The following is a 21,326-nucleotide window of genomic DNA, read 5'->3' as shown; positions in this document are numbered from 1 at the left end:
CTATAGTTTCCTAACCCCTCAGGATCCAATGTAGGCTTCTTGAGTAGTGTTTTTATGCATTCGGAAGACAATTGTTCAGAGAAAAATTATAAATCTCTGTCAAGACAGAGAGCATCACATCTATGGAATGTCTATAGGGGCAGGGTCAAGCGGCGAGCCGGATTTGACCGTGCTTGCTAGGGCAGTGGCTTCCTCCTTATCCAATAGAGGAAAAGAGGAGAGTTCAGCTTTAACTTTATTGGCTGTGAACCTTTCATTCTATCTTCTTATTGTAGTCTGCCGATCCCGATAATGCATCGTAAATGCCCCTTACTTTCCCAAGAAAGTGATCAGCAAGTAGTGCACAGCGTGCTTCTGATGAGGGGGGGGGCAGGCTTCTAATACATGAGGTTTTAAAAAGAAACGTATGATAGTGTAAATTTCTTTTGACGAGAAGGGGGCTGACTTAATACTCTCTGCAAAGTCATCCATCCGGGTTTTCCGCACAGCAGGCGTATATTTTTTCAGGGACGATTTGTAAACCTGCAGGTGTCATCATAACTGCCTCTCCACTTTGTTTTGCATATTTTGCACTCTTTTTTTAGTTGTATTAACTCCTATGAGAACCATTGAATTGTATCATGCAGGAGTCCTCTCCAGTATACGGCTTCAGGAGTCCTCTCCAGTATACGGCTTCAGGAGTCCTCTCCAGTATACGGCTTCAGGAGTCCTCTCCAGTGGACGGCTTCAGGAGTCCTCTCCAGTGGACGGCTTCAGGAGTCCTCTCCAGTATACGGCTTCAGGAGTCCTCTCCAGTGGACGGCTTCTTCAGGAGTCCTCTCCAGTGGACGGCTTCTTCAGGAGTCCTCTCCAGTGGACGGCTTCTTCAGGAGTCCTCTCCAGTGGACGGCTTCTTCAGGAGTCCTCTCCAGTGGACGGCTTCTTCAGGAGTCCTCTCCAGTGGACGGCTTCTTCAGGAGTCCTCTCCAGTGGACGGCTTCTTCAGGAGTCCTCTCCAGTGGACGGCTTCTTCAGGAGTCCTCTCCAGTGGACGGCTTCTTCAGGAGTCCTCTCCAGTGGACGGCTTCTTCAGGAGTCCTCTCCAGTGGACGGCTTCTTCAGGAGTCCTCTCCAGTGGACGGCTTCTTCAGGAGTCCTCTCCAGTGAACGGCTTCTTCAGGAGTCCTCTCCAGTGGACGGCTTCTTCAGGAGTCCTCTCCAGTGGACGGCTTCTTCAGGAGTCCTCTCCAGTGGACGGCTTCTTCAGGAGTCCTCTCCAGTGGACGGCTTCTTCAGGAGTCCTCTCCAGTGGACGGCTTCTTCAGGAGTCCTCTCCAGTGGACGGCTTCTTCAGGAGTCCTCTCCAGTGGACGGCTTCTTCAGGAGTCCTCTCCAGTGGACGGCTTCTTCAGGAGTCCTCTCCAGTGGACGGCTTCTTCAGGAGTCCTCTCCAGTGGACGGCTTCTTCAGGAGTCCTCTCCAGTGGACGGCTTCTTCAGGAGTCCTCTCCAGTGGACGGCTTCTTCAGGAGTCCTCTCCAGTGGACGGCTTCTTCAGGAGTCCTCTCCAGTGGACGGCTTCTTCAGGAGTCCTCTCCAGTGGACGGCTTCTTCAGGAGTCCTCTCCAGTGGACGGCTTCTTCAGGAGTCCTCTCCAGTGGACGGCTTCTTCAGGAGTCCTCTCCAGTGGACGGCTTCTTCAGGAGTCCTCGCCAGTGGACGGCTTCTTCAGGAGTCCTCGCCAGTGGACGGCTTCTTCAGGAGTCCTCGCCAGTGGACGGCTTCTTCAGGAGTCCTCGCCAGTGGACGGCTTCTTCAGGAGTCCTCGCCAGTGGACGGCGGCTTTAGGAGTCCTCGCCAGTGGACGGCTTCTTTAGGAGTCCTCGCCAGTGGACGGCGGCTTTAGGAGTCCTCGCCAGTGGACGGCGGCTTTAGGAGTCCTCGCCAGTGGACGGCGGCTTTAGGAGTCCTCGCCAGTGGACGGCGGCTTTAGGAGTCCTCTCCAGTGGACGGCGGCTTTAGGAGTCCTCTCCAGTGGACGGCGGCTTTAGGAGTCCTCTCCAGTGGACGGCGGCTTTAGGAGTCCTCTCCAGTGGACGGCTGCTTTAGGAGTCCTCTCCAGTGGACGGCTGCTTTAGGAGTCCTCTCCAGTGGACGGCGGCTTTAGGAGTCCTCTCCAGTGGACGGCGGCTTTAGGAGTCCTCTCCAGTGGACGGCGGCTTTAGGAGTCCTCTCCAGTGGACGGAGGCTTTAGGAGTCCTCTCCAGTGGACGGAGGCTTTAGGAGTCCTCTCCAGTGGACGGAGGCTTTAGGAGTCCTCTCCAGTGGACGGAGGCTTTAGGAGTCCTCTCCAGTGGACGGAGGCTTTAGGAGTCCTCTCCAGTGGACGGAGGCTTTAGGAGTCCTCTCCAGTGGACGGCGGCTTTAGGAGTCCTCTCCAGTGGATGGCGGCTTCAGGAGTCCTCTCCAGTGGATGGCTTAGGTTTGGGCTCTGCTGCTTTTAGAATGGAAAATGGAATCCAAAAGTGCTCTGTCCAAGCGATTGGCAGTGGGAGGGGGAGGGGGGGGGGGGGGGGGGGGTTCCCTGCTGTGCTCGATATGTTTGTGACAACTGGGTCCAATAAATTACCTTTATTACGCGTTGAGGAAGTGATCAGCTGAGACAGAGGGAGGACTGAAGGGTCCGATACAAAACGGACATGGTCTGCACAGACTCGGAGGCTGATCCCGGTGGAGCCAGGACCCTGAGAATGAGTGAGTATGAGAGGGCTGGATGGACTAGAAGAAGCTTCACAGCCTGGGACTGAGGGAAGGTGCAGTCTAGCGACCCCTCCCTTACCCCTGTCAGCCCCAGCACATCTGGCAGCTGTATAGCCTGGTGGAAGAGCTACTGCTAGGTCTGGCCAGCAGTCTTCATTAAGCCAGGTTCCCGTCAAGAATAGCGCTTCAGGTTGACTTTCTTCTAGAAAGCGAAATAACCCTACTTTATGCTTCGGGAGCGATCGGCAATTGACGAAGTTCACGTGCCGCGTTCGATCTGGCTGACTTTTGTTTAAGTGCACATGGTTCAAGTGACGCCATCATCTCGGCCATGTTTAAAGTGCGAACACGAAGGTGACACACACCTGGTAAACTACCCGGGTCCAAAGAGTGACGACATGCTTCATCGGGCGGCCCATTAAGACTCCGCACAGCTGCTGATGTATGTAACACCAGCCCTTCACCTCTCAGTCCTGCTGGGAGGAGGGTGAGGGGCACCCTCCTCTGCCATCCTAGTACAGGATTCCATCAGACTCATTCGCCAGCCATGCCAGGGCACCCACTTGCCTCCTGTCCCCTGGCATTAGACCTTTCCCTGTGTTTGCCACCGTTCTTGGACCTGTTTTGTGAGGGACTGTTGCACGGGTGCTGCCCTTGCAAACCCATCACTACTGCAACCCAGGCAGTAAGAGTGTGCATCAGTCAGTGAGTGACATTTCACTGATTGTGCAGCACCTGTTCTTGGTTAGAAATGAATTGAACCCATCTGGTGCCACAGTTGTGGTGTGTGTGTGTGTGTGTGTGTGTGTGTGTGATGGAAACCTTCGGATCCTTTGTGAGCTGACGCTGTTTCAGATGTGTGAATGAAGCTCGCACAGCTGCTGCCTGTCCTCACTTCTGTGGTGCCTCTTCTGTAGGGGAGCGATGCTTGCACCACTGCTCCCTGTCCTCAGTACTGTGGTACCTGTTCTATAGGGGAGCGATGCTTGCACCGCTGCTCCCTGTCCTCAGTACTGTGGTACCTGTTCTGTAGGGGAGCGATGCTTGCACCGCTGCTGCCTGTCCTCAGTACTGTGGTACCTGTTCTATAGGGGAGCGATGCTTGCACCGCTGCTGCCTGTTCTCAGTACTGTGGTACCTGTTCTATAGGGGAGCGATGCTTGCACCGCTGCTCCCTGTCCTCAGTACTGTGGTACCTGTTCTGTAGGGGAGCGATGCTTGCACTGCTGCTGCCTGTCCTCAGTACTGTGGTACCTGTTCTGTAGGGGAGCGATGCTTGCACCGCTGCTGCCTGTCCTCAGTACTGTGGTACCTGCGCTGTAGGGGAGCGATGCTTGCACCGCTGCTGCCTGTCCTCAGTACTGTGGTACCTGTTCTGTAGGGGAGGGATGCTTGCACTACTGCTGCCTGTCCTCAGTACTGTGGTACCTGTTCTATAGGGGAGCGATGCTTGCACCGCTGCTGCCTGTCCTCAGTACTGTGGTACCTGGGCTGTAGGGGAGCGATGCTTGCACCGCTGATCCCTGTCCTCAGTACTGTGGTACCTGTTCGGTAGGGGAGCGATGCTTGCACCGCTGCTGCCTGTCCTCAGTACTGTGGTACCTGTTCTGTAGGGGAGGGATGCTTGCACTACTGCTGCCTGTCCTCAGTACTGTGGTACCTGTTCTATAGGGGAGCGATGCTTGCACCGCTGCTGCCTGTCCTCAGTACTGTGGTACCTGGGCTGTAGGGGAGCGATGCTTGCACCGCTGCTCCCTGTCCTCAGTACTGTGGTACCTGTTCTGTAGGGGAGCGATGCTTGCACCGCAGGTGCCTGTCCTCAGTACTGTGGTACCTGTTCTGAACGTGAGCAATGCTCGCACCGCTGCTGCCTGTCCTCAGTACCGTGGTACCTGCGCTGTAGGGGAGCGATGCTTGCACCGCAGGTGCCTGTCCTCAGTACTGTGGTACCTGTTCTGTAGGGGAGCGATGCTTGCACTGCTGCTGCCTGTCCTCAGTACTGTGGTACCTGTGCTGTAGGGGAGCGATGCTTGCACCGCTGCTGCCTGTCCTCAGTACTGTGGTACCTGTTCTATAGGGGAGCGATGCTTGCACCGCTGCTGCCTGTCCTCAGTACTGTGGTACCTGTTCTGTAGGGGAGCGATGCTTGCACCGCTGCTGCCTGTCCTCAGTACTGTGGTACCTGGGCTGTAGGGGAGCGATGCTTGCACCGCTGCTCCCTGTCCTCAGTACTGTGGTACCTGTTCTGTAGGGGAGCGATGCTTGCACCGCTGCTGCCTGTCCTCAGTACTGTGGTACCTGTGCTGTAGGGGAGCGATGCTCGCACCGCTGCTGCCTGTTCTCAGTACTGTGGTACCTGTTCTGTAGGGGAGCGATGCTTGCACCGCTGCTGCTTGTCCTCAGTACTGTGGTACCTGTTCTGTAGGGGAGCGATGCTTGCACCGCTGCTGCCTGTTCTCAGTACTGTGGTACCTGTTCTGTAGGGGAGCGATGCTTGCACCGCAGGTGCCTGTCCTCAGTACTGTGGTACCTGTTCTGTAGGGGAGCGATCCTTGCACCGCTGCTGCCTGTCCTCAGTACTGTGGTACCTCTTCTGTAGGGGAGCGATGCTTGCACCGCGCTGCCTGTCCTCATTACTGTGGTACCTGTTCTGTAGGGGAGCGATGCTTGCACTGCTGCTGCCTGTCCTCAGTACTGTGGTACCTGTTCTGTAGGGGAGCGATGCTTGCACCGCTGCTGCCTGTCCTCAGTACTGTGGTACCTGTGCTGTAGGGGAGCGATGCTTGCACCGCTGCTGCCTGTCCTCAGTACTGTGGTACCTGTGCTGTAGGGGAGCGATGCTTGCACCGCTGCTGCCTGTCCTCAGTACTGTGGTACCTGTTCTATAGGGGAGCGATGCTCGCACCGCACTACCTGTCCTCAGTACTGTGGTACCTGTTCTATAGGGGAGCGATGCTTGCACCGCTGCTGCCTGTCCTCAGTACTGTGGTCCCTGTTCTGAACGTGAGCGATGTTTGCACCGCTGCTGCCTGTCCTCAGTACTGTGGTACCTGTTCTGAACGTGAGCGATGCTTGCACCGCTGCTGCCTGTCCTCAGTACTGTGGTACCTCTTCTGTAGGGGAGCGATGCTTGCACCGCGCTGCCTGTCCTCAGTACTGTGGTACCTGTTCTGTAGGGGAGCGATGCTTGCACCGCTGCTGCCTGTCCTCAGTACTGTGGTACCTGTTCTGTAGGGGAGCGATGCTTGCACCGCTGCTGCCTGTCCTCAGTACTGTGGTACCTGTTCTGAAGGGGAGTGATGCTCGCACCGCTGCTGCCTGTCCTCAGTACTGTGGTACCTGCGCTGTAGGGGAGCGATGCTCGCACCGCTGCTCCCTGTCCTCAGTACTGTGGTACCTGCGCTGTAGGGGAGTGATGCTTGCACCGCAGGTGCCTGTCCTCAGTACTGTGGTACCTGTTCTGTAGGGGAGCGATGCTTGCACCGCTGCTCCCTGTCCTCAGTACTGTGGTACCTGTTCTATAGGGGAGCGATGCTTGCACCGCTGCTGCCTGTCCTCAGTACTGTGGTACCTGTTCTGTAGGGGAGCGATGCTTGCACCGCTGCTCCCTGTCCTCAGTACTGTGGTACCTGTTCTGTAGGGGAGCGATGCTTGCACCGCTGCTCCCTGTCCTCAGTACTGTGGTGCCTGTTCTGTAGGGGAGCAATGCTTGCACCGCTGCTGCCTGTCCTCAGTACTGTGGTGCCTGTTCTGTAGGGGAGCGATGCTTGCACCGCTGCTCCCTGTCCTCAGTACTGTGGTACCTGTTCTGTAGGGGAGCGATGCTTGCACCGCTGCTGCCTGTCCTCAGTACTCTGGTACCTGTTCTGTAGGGGAGCGATGCTTGCACCGCTGCTGCCTGTCCTCAGTACTGTGGTACCTGTTCTGTAGGGGAGCGATGCTTGCACCGCTGCTGCCTGTCCTCAGTACTGTGGTACCTGTTCTGTAGGGGAGCGATGCTTGCACCGCTGCTCCCTGTCCTCAGTACTGTGGTACCTGTTCTGTAGGGGAGCGATGCTTGCACCGCTGCTGCCTGTCCTCAGTACTGTGGTACCTGTTCTGTAGGGAAGCAATGCTCGCACCGCACTACCTGTCCTCAGTACTGTGGTACCTCTTCTGTAGGGGAGCGATGCTTGCACCGCGCTGCCTGTCCTCAGTACTGTGGTACCTGTTCTGTAGGGAAGCAATGCTCGCACCGCACTACCTGTCCTCAGTACTGTGGTACCTCTTCTGTAGGGGAGCGATGCTTGCACCGCGCTGCCTGTCCTCAGTACTGTGGTACCTGTTCTGTAGGGGAGCGATGCTTGCACCGCTGCTGCCTGTCCTCAGTACTGTGGTACCTGTTCTGTAGGGGAGGGATGCTTGCACCGCTGCTGCCTGTCCTCAGTACTGTGGTACCTGTTCTGTAGGGGAGCGATGCTTGCACCGCTGCTGCCTGTCCTCAGTACTGTGGTACCTGCGCTGTAGGGGAGCGAGGCTTGCACCGCTGATGCCTGTCCTCCGTACTGTGGTACCTGTTCTGTAGGGGAGCGATGCTTGCACCGCTGCTGCCTGTCCTCAGTACTGTGGTACCTGTTCTGTAGGGGAGGGATGCTTGCACTACTGCTGCCTGTCCTCAGTACTGTGGTACCTGTTCTATAGGGGAGCGATGCTCGCACCGCTGCTGCCTGTCCTCAGTACTGTGGTACCTGTTCTATAGGGGAGCGATGCTTGCACTGCTGCTGCCTGTTCTCAGTACTGTGGTACCTGTTCTGAACGTGAGCAATGCTTGCACCGCTGCTGCCTGTCCTCAGTACTGTGGTACCTGTTCTGAAGGGGAGCGATGCTCGCACCGCTGCTGCCTGTTCTCAGTACTGTGGTCCCTGTTCAGTAGGGGAGCAATGCTTGCACCGCTGCTGCCTGTCCTCAGTACTGTGGTGCCTGTTCTGAAGGGGAGCGATGCTTGCACCGCGCTGCCTGTCCTCAGTACTGTGGTACCTGTTCTATAGGGGAGCGATGCTTGCACCGCTGCTGCCTGTCCTCAGTACTGTGGTACCTGTGCTGTAGGGGACCGATGCTTGCACCGCTGCTGCCTGTCCTCAGTACTGTGGTACCTGGGCTGTAGGGGAGCGATGCTTGCATCGCTGCTGCCTGTCCTCAGTACTGTGGTACCTGGGCTGTAGGGGAGCGATGCTTGCACCGCTGCTGCCTGTCCTCAGTACTGTGGTACCTGTGCTGTAGGGGAGCGATGCTTGCACCGCTGCTGCCTGTCCTCAGTACTGTGGTACCTGTTCTGTAGGGAAGCGATGCTTGCACCGCTGCTGCCTGTCCTCAGTACTGTGGTACCTGTTCTGTAGGGGAGCGATCCTTGCACCGCTGCTGCCTGTCCTCAGTACTGTGGTACCTGTTCTGAAGGGGAGTGATGCTTGCACTGCTGCTGCCTGTCCTCAGTACTGTGGTACCTGTTCTGTAGGGGAGCAATGCTCGCACCGCTGCAGCCTGTCCTCCGTACTGTGGTGCCTGTTCTGTAGGGGAGCGATGCTTGCACTGCTGCTGCCTGTCCTCAGTACTGTGGTGCCTCTTTTGTAGGGGAGCGATGCTTGCACCGCTGCTGCCTGTCCTCAGTACTGTGGTACCTGTTCTGTAGGGGAGCGATGCTTGCACCACTGCTGCCTGTCCTCAGTACTGTGGTACCTGTTCTGTAGGGGAAGGATGCTTGCACTGCAGGTGCCTGTCCTCAGTACTGTGGTACCTGTTCTGTAGGGGAGCAATGCTCGCACCGCACTACCTGTCCTCAGTACTGTGGTACCTGTTCTGTAGGGGAGCGATGCTTGCACCGCAGGTGCCTGTCCTCAGTACTGTAGTACCTGTGCTGTAGGGGAGCGATGCTTGCACCGCAGGTGCCTGTCCTCAGTACTGTGGTACCTGTTCTGTAGGGGAGCAATGCTTGCACCGCGCTGCCTGTCCTCAGTACTGTGGTACCTGCGCTGTAGGGGAGCGATGCTTGCACCGCAGGTGCCTGTCCTCAGTACTGTGGTACCTGTGCTGTAGGGGAGCGATGCTCGCACCGCTGCTGCCTGTCCTCAGTACTGTGGTACCTGTGCTGTAGGGGAGCGATGCTTGCACCGCTGCTTCCTGTCCTCAGTACTGTGGTACCTGTGCTGTAGGGGAGCGATGCTTGCACCGCTGCTGCCTGTCCTCAGTACTGTGGTACCTGTTCTATAGGGGAGCGATGCTTGCACCGCGCTGCCTGTCCTCAGTACTGTGGTACCTGTTCTGAACGTGAGCAATGCTTGCACCGCTGCTGCCTGTCCTCAGTACTGTGGTACCTGTTCTGTAGGGGAGCAATGCTTGCACCGCGCTGCCTGTCCTCAGTACTGTAGTACCTGTGCTGTAGGGGAGCGATGCTTGCACCGCAGGTGCCTGTCCTCAGTACTGTGGTACCTGTTCTGTAGGGGAGCGATGCTTGCACCGCAGGTGCCTGTCCTCAGTACTGTGGTACCTGTTCTGTAGGGGAGCGATGCTTGCACCGCTGCTGCCTGTCCTCAGTACTGTGGTACCTGTTCTGTAGGGGAGCAATGCTTGCACCGCTGCTGCCTGTCCTCAGTACTGTGGTACCTGTTCTGAAGGGGAGCGATGCTTGCACCGCGCTGCCTGTCCTCAGTACTGTGGTACCTGTGCTGTAGGGGAGCGATGCTTGCACTGCTGCTGCCTGTCCTCAGTACTGTGGTGCCTGTTCTGTAGGGGAGCGATGCTTGCACCGCTTCTGCCTGTCCTCAGTACTGTGGTACCTGTTCTATAGGGGAGCGATGCTTGCACCGCTGCTGCCTGTCCTCAGTACTGTGGTACCTGTTCTATAGGGGAGCAATGCTTGCACCGCGCTGCCTGTCCTCAGTACTGTGGTACCTGGGCTGTAGGGGAGCGATGCTTGCACCGCTGCTCCCTGTCCTCAGTACTGTGGTGCCTGTTCTGTAGGGGAGCGATGCTTGCACCGCTGCTCCCTGTCCTCAGTACTGTGGTACCTGTTCTGTAGGGGAGCGATGCTTGCACCGCTGCTGCCTGTCCTCAGTACTGTGGTACCTGTTCTATAGGGGAGCGATGCTTGCACCGCTGCTGCCTGTCCTCAGTACTGTGGTACCTGTTCTATAGGGGAGCAATGCTTGCACCGCGCTGCCTGTCCTCAGTACTGTGGTACCTGTTCAGTAGGGGAGCAATGCTTGCACCGCTGCTGCCTGTCCTCAGTACTGTGGTGCCTGTTCTGAAGGGGAGCGATGCTTGCACCGCGCTGCCTGTCCTCAGTACTGTGGTACCTGTTCTATAGGGGAGCGATGCTTGCACCGCTGCTGCCTGTCCTCAGTACTGTGGTGCCTGTTCTGAAGGGGAGCGATGCTTGCACCGCGCTGCCTGTCCTCAGTACTGTGGTACCTGTTCTATAGGGGAGCGATGCTTGCACCGCTGCTGCCTGTCCTCAGTACTGTGGTACCTGGTCTGTAGGGGAGCGATGCTTGCACCGCAGGTGCCTGTCCTCAGTACTGTGGTACCTGTTCTGAACGTGAGCGATGCTTGCACCGCTGCTGCCTGTCTTCGGTACTGTGGTACCTGTTCTGAACGTGAGCGATGCTTGCACCGCTGCTGCCTGTCCTCAGTACTGTGGTACCTGTTCTATAGGGGAGCGATGCTTGCACCGCTGCTGCCTGTTCTCAGTACTGTGGTACCTGTTCTGAACGTGAGCAATGCTTGCACCGCTGCTGCCTGTCCTCAGTACTGTGGTACCTGTTCTATAGGGGAGCAATGCTTGCACCGCGCTGCCTGTCCTCAGTACTGTGGTGCCTCTTCTGTAGGGGAGCGATGCTTGCACCGCTGCTGCCTGTCCTCAGTACTGTGGTACCTGTGCTGTAGGGGAGCGATGCTTGCACTGCTGCTGCCTGTCCTCAGTACTGTGGTACCTGTGCTGTAGGGGAGCGATGCTTGCACTGCTGCTGCCTGTTCTCAGTACTGTGGTACCTGTTCTGAACGTGAGCAATGCTTGCACCGCTGCTGCCTGTCCTCAGTACTGTGGTACCAGTTCTGTAGGGGAGCGATGCTTGCACCGCTGCTGCCTGTCCTCAGTACTGTGGTGCCTCTTCTGTAGGGGAGCGATGCTTGCACTGCTGCTGCCTGTCCTCAGTACTGTGGTACCTGTGCTGTAGGGGAGCGATGCTTGCACTGCTGCTGCCTGTCCTCAGTACTGTGGTACCTGTTCTGTAGGGGAGCGATGCTTGCACCGCTGCTGCCTGTCCTCAGTACTGTGGTACCTGTTCTGTAGGGGAGCGATGCTTGCACCACTGCTGCCTGTCCTCAGTACTGTGGTACCTGTTCTGAAGGGGAGCGATGCTTGCACCGCTGCTGCCTGTCCTCAGTACTGTGGTACCTGTTCTGAAGGGGAGCGATGCTTGCACTGCTGCTGCCTGTCCTCAGTACTGTGGTACCTGTTCTGAAGGGGAGCGATGCTCGCACCGCGCTGCCTGTCCTCAATACTGTGGTACCTGTTCTGAAGGGGAGCGATGCTTGCACCGCTGCTGCCTGTCCTCAGTACTGTGGTACCTCTTCTGTAGGGGAGCGATGCTTGCACCGCTGCTGCCTGTCCTCATTACTGTGGTACCTGTTCTGAAGGGGAGCGATGCTCGCACCGCACTACCTGTCCTCAGTACTGTGGTGCCTCTTCTGTAGGGGAGCGATGCTCGCACCGCTGCTGCCTGTCCTCAGTACTGTGGTACCTGTTCTGAAGGGGAGCGATGCTCGCACCGCTGCTGCCTGTCCTCAGTACTGTGGTACCTGTTCTGTAGGGGAGCGATGCTTGCACCGCTGCTGTCTGTTCTCAGTACTGTGGTACCTGTGCTGTAGGGGAGCGATGCTTGCACCGCTGCTGCCTGTCCTCAGTACTGTGGAACCTGTTCTGAAGGGGAGCGATGCTTGCACCGCTGCTGCCTGTCCTCAGTACTGTGGTACCTGTTCTGTAGGGGAGCGATGCTTGCACCGCTGCTGCCTGTCCTCAGTACTGTGGTACCTGCGCTGTAGGGGAGCGAGGCTTGCACCGCTGATGCCTGTCCTCAGTACTGTGGTACCTGTTCTGTAGGGGAGCGATGCTTGCACCGCTGCTGCCTGTCCTCAGTACTGTGGTACCTGTTCTGTAGGGGAGGGATGCTTGCACTACTGCTGCCTGTCCTCAGTACTGTGGTACCTGTTCTATAGGGGAGCGATGCTTGCACCGCTGCTGCCTGTGCTCAGTACTGTGGTACCTGGGCTGTAGGGGAGCGATGCTTGCACCGCTGCTCCCTGTCCTCAGTACTGTGGTACCTGTTCTGAAGGGGAGCGATGCTCGCACCGCACTACCTGTCCTCAGTACTGTGGTACCTGTTCTGTAGGGGAGCGATGCTTGCACCACTGCTGCCTGTCCTCAGTACTGTGGTGCCTGTTCTGTAGGGGAGCGATGCTTGCACCGCTGCTGCCTGTCCTCAGTACTGTGGTACCTGCGCTGTAGGGGAGTAATGCTTGCACCGCTGCTGCCTGTCCTCAGTACTGTGGTACCTGCGCTGTAGGGGAGCAATGCTCGCACCGCTGCTGCCTGTCCTCAGTACTGTTACCACTTCTGCAGGGGAGAGATGCTTGCACCGCACTGCCTGTCCTCAGTACTGTGGTACCTGTTCTATATGGGAGGGAAGCCCTCGCTGCTCCCGACTGTGTGGTACCTGTTCTGTAGGGGAGCGATGCTTGCACTGCTGCTGTCTATGATGCAGTTGTGCTGCGTCTGAGGCAAACTCACTGCTATTGCCTGTGCAGTACATATTCAGAGTATGAGAAGGAAGCTTGCCAGTTGTGCGGTACCCGTTGTGTGTCAGGGAACCTTGCAATGGTTGTGTTGTACCTATTGAGTGAGGAAAGTTTGCACAGTTTCTTCTAGTGCTGCACCTGTTGTGTGAGGAAAGCTTGCACTATATTCAGTTGTGCTGTACCTGTTGTATGTGAGAGAAGGTTGCACCATTTCTGGTAGAGTGCTGTACTTGTGATGTGAGGGACGCTTGCACCATTTCTGGTAGTGCTGTATGTGTGGTGTGAGGGAAGCTTGCACTGCATCTCGTTGAGCTGTACCTGCTCTGTGAGGGAAGTTTGCACTGCTGCTGATTGTGTTGCACCTTTTGTGAGGGATGCTTGCACTGCTTCAGCCAGTGCTGTACCTGTCCTGTGTGTGAGGGAAGCTTGCAATGCTGCTGCCAGTGCTGCATCTGTCCTGTGCGTAAGGGAAGCTTACACAGCTGCCCTCAGTGCTGCACCTGTTCATATGTGAGGGAAGCTTGCATCACTGCTGTCAGTGGTGCACCTCTCCTGTGTGTGAAGTCTGCAGTGCTGCTACGTGTGGTGCACCTGTCCTGAGTGTGAGGGAAACGTACAGTGGTGCTGCCAGTCCTGCAACTGTCATGTGTGTGGGAAGCTTGTAGTGGTGCTGTCAGTGCTGTACCTGTCCTGTGTGTGAGGGAAGCTTGTACTGCTGCTGTCAGTGCTGCACCTGTTCTGTGTGTGAGGGGAGATAGCACTGCTTCTGTTTGTGCTGTACCTGTTGTGTGAAAGAAGCTGGCATTGGCGATCCCTGGTGTCCAGTCTCGTAGCCCCACGCCCCCTGCACACGCACGCACACACTAACCAACAATTAACCCCCAGCCCTTCCTCCACGGACCCTCACACTGACTGCCCTCACCCCATGACTCACCGGATGTCTGCCTTGAGGATACATCCCCCAGATCCCTGGCCGGAGAAGAAGAGAAGGAAAACAGTCATGTAAATAAGTAAAAATATGAAAATACACAACTTCCGGGTGTGTCGCAGTCCGGGTGCGCAGGTTCGCCGTCAATCCGAGACCCCGGTGTGTTCGGTGGACTCGATGTTAAGCCTCTCTGGACGTCTCTGGGAGTGCGGCGGCACCAACTGAGCCGGGGAGAGAGAGAGAGAGAGAGTGAGTGAGAGAGGGAGGGAGAGGCGGGAGACCTCTGCCTGGATCAGAGGAGGGAGGGAGAGTAACTCACAGAGGAGGGAGAGAGAGCGAGAAATAGGAAGGAGCCCTCTGCTTGGATCGAGGGAGGGAGGGAGGGAGGAAGGAAGCTGGTGAGAGAGGGGGCTCACAGAGGAGGGAGGGAGCTGGTGGGAGAGAGGCAGGAGCTCTCTGCCTGGATCAGAGGAGGGAGTGAGCTGGTGAGGAGAGGCAGGGGCTCCCTACCTGGGTCAGATGAGAAAGGGGGCTGGTGAGAGAGAGGCAGGAACCCTCTGCCTGGATCAAAGGAGGGGGTGAGTATGTGAAAGAGGAACTCACAGAGGAGGGAGGGAGCTGGTGAGAGAGAGGAGCTCACAGAGGGAGGGAGGGTGCAGGTGAGCGGGAGAGGATTTCACAGAGGAGGAGAGAGAGGGGGAAATAGGAAGGAGCCCTCTGCCTGGATCAGAAGAGGGAGGGAGGCAGGGAGCTGGTGAGTGAGAGACAGGAGCTCTCTACCTGGATCAGAGGAGGGAAGGGGAGCAGGAGGGGAAGAGAGAGGCAAGAGACCTCTGTCTGGATGAGAGGAGGGAGGTAGCTGGTGAGAGAGGAGCTAGGGAACTGGTGAGAAAGAGGATCTCACAAAGGAGGGAGGGAGCTGGTGAGAGAGAGGAGCTCAGAGGAGGGAGGAAGCTGGTGAGGAAGAGGCAGGCACCCTCTGCCTGGATCAGAAGATGGAGGAACGGAGCTGGTGAGAGGGAGACATGAGCCCTCTGCCTGGATCAGAGGAGAGAGGGAGGGAGCTGGTGAGGGAGAGGAGCTTACAGAGGAGGAAGAGAGGGAGCTGGTGCGATAGAGGCATGAGTCCTCTGCCTGGATCAGAGGAGGGAGGGAGCTGGTGGGAGAGAGGCAGGAGCTCTCTGCTTGGATCAGAGGAGGGAGGGAGCTGGTGAGAAAGATGATCTCACAAAGGAGGGAGAGAGCTGGTGAGAGAGAGGAGCAGGATCTCTGCCTTGATCAGAGGAGGGAGGAAGCTGGTGAGAGAGAGGATCTCACAAAGGGGGGAGTGAGCTGGTGAGAGAGAGGAGCTCACAGAGGAGGGCGGGAGATGGTGAGAGAGAAGCAGAAGCTCTCTACCTGGATCAGAGGAGGGAGCTGGTGAGGAGAGGCAGGAGTTCTCTGCCTGGATCAGAGGAGGGAGGGAGCTGGTGAGGAGAGGCAGGAGCTCTCTGCCTGGATCAGAGGATGGAGGAACGGAGCTGGTGAGAGGGAGACATGAGCCCTCGGCCTGGATCAGAGGAGGGAGCTGGTGAGAGGGAGGCAGGAGCTCTCTGCCTGGATCAAAGGAGGGAGGGAAGGAGCTGGTGAGGGAGATGGTGCGAGAGAAGCAGGAGCCCTCTGCCTGGATTAGAGGAGGGAGTGAGCTGGTGGGAGAGAGGCAGGAGCTCTCTGCCTGGATCAGAGGAGGGAGGGAGTTGGTGAGAGGGAGACCTGAGCCCTCTGCCTGGATCAGAGGTGGGAAGGAGGGAGCTGATGAGAGGGAGGCAGGAGCTCTCTGCCTGGATCAGAGGAGGGAGGGAGGGAGGGAGCTGGTGAGAGAGAGAGAGGAGCTTACAGAGGAGGGAGGGGCTGGTGAGGAAGAGGCAGGAGCTCTCCGCCTGGATCGGGGAGGGAGGGAGCTGGTGCGAGAGAAGCAGGAGTCCTCTGCCTGAATCAGAGGAGGGAAGGAGCTGGTGAGAGAGAAGATCTCACAGAGGAGGGAGTGAGCTGATGGGAGAGAGGCAGGAGCTCTCTACCTTGATCAGAGGAGGGAAGGTGCTGGTGAGAGAGAGGCAGGAGTCCTCTGCTTGGATCAGAGGAGGGAGGGGCTGGTGAGAGAGAGGCAGGAGTCCTCTGCTTGGATCAGAGGAGGGAGGGGCTGGTGAGAGAGAGGCAGGAGCCCTCTGCCTGGATCAGAGGAGGGAAGGAGCTGGTGAGAGAGAGCAGGAGCTCTCTGCCTGGATCAGAGGAGGGAGGGAGCTGGTGAGAGAGATGATCTCACAAAGGAGGGAGGGAGGGAGCTGGTGAGAGAGAGGAGCTCACAGAGGGAGGGAGCTCGTGAGAGAGGAGCTCACAGAGGAGGGAGGTAGCTGGTGAGAGAGAGGCAGGAGCTCTCTGCCGAGATCAGAGGAGGGTGGGAGCTGGTGAGAGAGAGGCAGGAGCCCTCTGCCTGGATCAGAGGAGGGAGGGAGCTGGTGAGGGAAAGGCAGGAGCCCTCTGCCTGGATCAGAGGAGGGAGGGAGCTGGTGAGGGAAAGGCAGGAGCCCTCTGCCTGGATCAGAGGAGGGAGTGAGCTGGTGAGAGAGAGGATCTCACAAAGGGGGGAGTGAGCTGGTGAGAGAGAGGAGCTCACAGAGGAGGGAGGGAGATGGTGAGAGGCAGGAGCTCTCTGACTGGATCAGAGGAGGGAGGGAGCTGGTGAGGAGAGGCAGGAGAGCTCTACATGGATCAGAGGAGGGAGGGAGCTGGTGAGGAGAGGCAGGAGCCCTCTGCTGGATCAGAGGAGGGAGCTGGAAAAAGAAGATCTAACAAAGAGGGTAGTGAGCTGGTGAGAGAGAGGAGCTCACAGAGGAGGGAGGGAGCTGGTAGGAGAGAGGCAGGAGCTCTCTACAAGGATCAGAGGAGGAGCTCTCTGTCTGGATCAGAGGAGGGAGGGAGCTGGTGAGAGGCAGACAGGAGCCCTCTGCCTGGCTCGGAGGAGGGAGGGAGCTGGTGGGAGAGAGGCAGGAGTCCTCTGCCTGGATCAGAGGAGGGTAGGGAGCTGGTGAGAGAGGAGCTCCCAGAGGAGGGAGGGAGCTGGTGCGAGATAAGCAGGAGCTCTCTGCCTTGATCAGAGGGAGGGAGGGAGGGAGCTGGTGAGAAAGATGATCTCACAAAGGAGGGAGGGAGCTGGTGGGAGAGAGGCAGGAGCCCTCTGCCTGGATCAGAGGAGGGAGTGAGCTGGTGAGAGAGAGGAGCTCACAGAGGAGAGAGGGGGCTGGTGAGAGAGAGGAGCTCACAGAGGAGGGAGGGAGCTGGTGAGAGAGAGGAGCTCACAGAGGAGGGAGGGAGCTGGTGAGAGGCAGGAGCACTCTGCCTGGATCACAGGAGGGAGGAAGCTGGTGAGAGAGAGGCAGGAGCTCTCTGCCTGGATCAGAGGAGGGAGGGAGCTGGTGAGAGAGAGGCAGGAGTCCTCTACCTGGATCAGAGGAGGGAAGGGGAGCAGGCGGGGAAGAGAGGAGGGAGGTAGCTGGTGAGCGAGAGGCAGGAACCCTCTGCCTGGATCAGAGGATGGAGGAACGGAGCTGGTGAGAGGGAGGCAGGAGCTCTCTGCCTGGATCAGAGGAGGGAGGGAGGGAGCTGGTGAGAGAGAGGAGCTTACAGTGGAGGGAGGGAGCTGGTGCGAGAGAAGCAGGAGCCCTCTGCCTGTATTAGAGGAGGGAGTGAGCTGGTGAGAGAGAGAGGGAGGATCTCTCTTCCTGGATCAGAGGAGGGAGGGAGCTGGTGGGAGAGAGGCAGGAGCTCTCTGCCTGGATCAGAGGAGGGAGGGAGTTGGTGAGAGGGAGACCTGAGCCCTCAGCCTGGATCAGAGGTGGGAAGGAGGGAGCCGATGAGAGGGAGGCAGGAGCTCTCTGCCTGGATCAGAGGAGGGAGGGAGGGAGCTGGTGAGAGAAGCTTACAGAGGAGGGAGCTGGTGAAAGAGGGAGGAGCTCACAGAGGAGGGAGGGGCTGGTGAGGAAGAGGCAGGAGCTCTCTGCCTGGATCAGAGGAGGGAGGGAGCTGGTGAGAGAGAGCAGGAGCTCTCTGCCTGGATCAGAGGAGGGAGGGAGCTGGTGAGAGAGAGGCAGGAGCCCTCTGCCTGGATCAGAGGAGGGAGGGAGCTGGTGAGAGAGAGGAGCTCACAGAGGAGATAGGGGGCTGGTGAGAGAGAGGAGCTCACAAAGGGGGGAGTGAGCTGGTGAGAGAGAGGAGCTCACAGAGGAGAGAGGGGGCTGGTGAGCGAGAGGAGCTCACAAAGGGGGGAGTGAGCTGGTGAGAGAGAGGAGCTCACAGAGGAGGGAGGGAGATGGTGGGAGAGAGGCAGGAGCTCTCTGCCTGGATCAGAGGAGGGAGGGGCAGAATGAATGAATGGATGAGTGAGAGGCAGGAGGGAAGAGGGAAGGTGTGTGGAGGTCAGCAGAGCAGGAAGGTGAGTAGAGTGCAGAAGGAAAGAGAAAGGAGGCGGGGGGGAGCAGGGGAGGGCATAAGAGGAGAGGGCGCAGGGGAAGAGCAGGTGAGTGGGGTGCAGGAGGAGAGGGGGTGAGAGGAGAGGTGATGAAAATAACTGGTGGAGGGTCTATCCCTGCTGATGAATGGGCAGGAAAGCCCCAGAGGGAAAGAGTGGCGGCTGTTGCCTGGGTGGGGAGGAAAGACACACGGGCGGGACGGAGGGGATCAGTGTTCAGGAGGAGGAGAGGTGGTGTGTGCGGATGGCTGGAGAGGTGTGTGGCATGTGTATGGGAAAGAGGCGGATTGTGGAGCAGGTAAGAGTGGGACCTGGGGAGGGCTGAGGGTAGATAGAGGGGATTATGAGGAGAACGGGGGATAGAATGGGAGCGGTGGGGGAATGGAGGGCTCGGGATTGGGGTGAGAGGAAACCATGGAAGCTGTAGGGGGGGAATGGAGGAGATGGGGAGGGGTGGAAGAGGGAAAACTGGGAGCTGTAAGGCAAATGGAAGGCTCAGGCTGGAAGTGGGAGGACCGAAAAGAAGCTGATGGGGGGATAGGGGAGGGTGTGAGAAAGGTGAGAAGGCGATGGGGGGGGGAGGAGAGGTGAAGGGGTTTCAGGAGGAGGGCAAGAAAAAGTATGGTCAGAAGGGTGGGGGGGGGGGCTAGAGAACAGTATGGGGAAGCTCAAGAGGAGAGAAGGCCAAGGAATAGAGCAGAGAAAAAAAAGGGCAAATAGAGATGGGAGGTGTAGAGGTGTGAGGGGGAGGAAACAGGAGAGGAGAAAAGGAGAGGAGAGGAGGGCAAGAACCTAGAGAAGGCCTGAAGGAGATGTGATAAAAGAGGAGTGAAGAGGGCAGGGAAGTAGGACAGGATGAGATAAGTGGAGAGGAGGGAGGGTCGGGAAGAGGCAGAGAAAAAAGCGGAAGAAAGGAAATCAAGGGGAGAGTGAAAATGGAAAAAGGGGGGGGGGCGGGAGGGGAGCAGAGCAGAGACTTGAAGGAGCCCAGTGGGAGTGCAGCCAGAGGCAGCCCTGAGCAGCTCCTGGCAGGCGGCGGCGGGGATGCTTGTAGGGCGGGCGGGGGGGGGGGGGGGCGTCTTTAAGGTGGCGCTGCTGCCTGCTCCATTGAGGAGTCATTCTATGTATACCCTGGGATGAGGCCATAACCCAACCTCGCTGGGTGGACCACGCTCACCTACGTTTTGTGGCATGCTTCATCACCGGCCACCTCATCGCTCCCTACTAAGGTGGCACCACCAGCACCAGCCTTAATTCAGACCAAGGAGGCCGCCGCCCATTTTATATCTTGAAAGCTCCTGTCCCCAGTTAATATGACCATGGAACGGCGTCGCCTTGGGATGCACAAGATTCACCAGTGGTGACTGCGAGTGTGCACTGTAAGCAGCGCACTTGCACATCTTTTCACAGGGTGCCCGTGGGGTACCCGCATCATCTTTCAGTATGAAGATTGTTTGCAGTGCCTTTCGGGTGCTAAAGAACCTGCACCTGTCCCCCAGGTGCCTGGCAGCGTGTGCATCACACTTCTGGGCACCTTGGGGGTGTCAAAACCTTAGACCTGCAGATGAACCACACATCTCTACAAGGAGAGGCTCAACGCGCCGTGGCATCCTCACATGAGGGTGCACTTAGCCCGCTAAGGGAACCAGTGAAATGGCTCCTAGGATGATCGCTCATATTGCAGTAGCTTTGCTGTAAGCAGCTTAACCATTCATCCTTCTACGGTCGATGAGTACCCTTGTATTAGGCACTAGTAACACCCATTTGGCAATGAAGCGGAAGTACACACTTGTCCATACCATGTGTTTAAACTATTTTTAATTTTTTTTACGGAGTTTTATATAGCGCAAACTTGACCCGGTATCGGGTATCAGAGCGCTTTACATAGCACCAGTTGGATTACATGAGGACACATTCATCATTTTATTAGGCACGGGGAGATTAAGTGATTTGCCAAGAATCACAGGATGTTCAGCATCATTGCCGAGACTCGAACCCGGTTCCCCATATTCGAGGTCGAGCGCCCTAGCCGTTGGGCCGACCCCTCTCCCTCTCCGCTTGAGTGGTGTGACCCGATGGGCCTTGGAGTCAGGCCCCAGTCCGTTGCAGGGAGAGGGCAGAGAGGAGTCATCTTGGTGGCTCTCCGCACAGGCACATCTCCCCAGACCCCCTCCGGGGCTTCAGACTCCTGTGCACCGGGCCCTCGCGGGGGAATCCAGTGCATTCTCCGGAGCGGAGATTTCTGGTTCTGTAGGACTCTGGCACGCTAGGTGGGCACGACTGACTGGTTTCAGTCAAAAAATTATTTAATTCCAAGAAATACGTTCTTACAGAAATAATGCACATTACCCAATTCATTGACATAAACAATTACAAATATCATAAAATCAGCAATGCATAGCACTTAATCAACTCAACCCGCACATGTCATCGGCCTACAATGACTGGCTGGTGTCCATGTGTGGCACTCAAGCACTGCAGCTCAGACAGGTCCCACGGGGGGCCCTCCGTGCCCGCGACTCCCCAGCGGTGGCGGGGGCCCACCCATCCAGGCTTACTCTAGGACACACTTTAGGTGCATCACAACAACTGTCACACTAAAGAGGAGTGTCCTGCCACTGGGATCCACACACATCCTCAAGGAGTTGGCCAACCGCAGGCCAGGCAGCAAGAAAGGCTGGAGACTGAAGTGGTTGTGGCACAGTGGCGGCTCCTCCATAGGGGTGTGGGGCATCTCCCCCACTGCTTTCAAATGTCACCAGCCGCCACTGTAAAATGTGGCGGAGTCATGGAGGTAAAAAAAGCTTTTTGTCTGTACCAGGATGAGCAAGCAAAGTGTTTGACGGCCTCTTGGGAAGAAGATGGAGACAGCCCTGGGCTTATTTGCTGTTTTCTTCTATTGCTGCAGATACTTTTCTGGCAGACAGACAGACCGCTGTTCATTCAAAGCTTCACTAAGTTAGAGTGAGGGGACAAGCAAAGGGCACTGCTTTGGCTTGAAGCTGCATGTGGATTCCAGCCCCAAATAAACTCATTTCTTAGCCAGAGGAGCAGGAGAGAAAAGCACAGAATAGACGTCCTGGAGTTACTGCGAATAATCGACTACACCAGTGATTACCCAGTGAGGATAGCTCCCTCGGTGTCACTCCCTGCGGCTCCCTCTGTGTCACTCCCTGCAGTCCATCTGTGTGCCTCCCCGCGGCTCCCTGTGTGTGCCTCCCCGCGGCTCCCTGTGTGTGCCTCCCCCCGGCTCCCTGTGTGTGCCTCCCCGCGGCTCCCTGTGTGTGCCTCCCCGCGGCTCCCTGTGTGTGCCTCCCCGCGGCTCCCT

General features: G+C 57.4%; 1 protein-coding gene across 2 annotated transcripts in view; it reads right to left on the bottom strand.

Moving 5' to 3' along the window:
• The window catches only part of TLE2 (TLE family member 2, transcriptional corepressor), a 149,826-nt gene extending 132,082 nt beyond the window's left edge, over nucleotides 1-17,744 (bottom strand). For both annotated transcript variants that reach the window (XM_085638835.1, XM_085638836.1), the window contains exon 1: nucleotides 13,501-17,744. In XM_085638835.1, the coding sequence (XP_085494961.1) occupies nucleotides 13,501-13,524 (24 nt within the window). In that variant the 5' untranslated portion in view covers nucleotides 13,525-17,744. The remainder of the gene's footprint in view (nucleotides 1-13,500) is intronic.
• Nucleotides 17,745-21,326: the final 3,582 nt, after the last annotated feature.

This window comes from Triturus cristatus, chromosome 12 (genome assembly GCF_964204655.1).
Source record: "Triturus cristatus chromosome 12, aTriCri1.1, whole genome shotgun sequence".
In the NCBI taxonomy this organism is placed as follows: Eukaryota; Metazoa; Chordata; class Amphibia; order Caudata; family Salamandridae; genus Triturus; species Triturus cristatus.
This window is presented reverse-complemented; position numbering and strand designations above follow the sequence as displayed.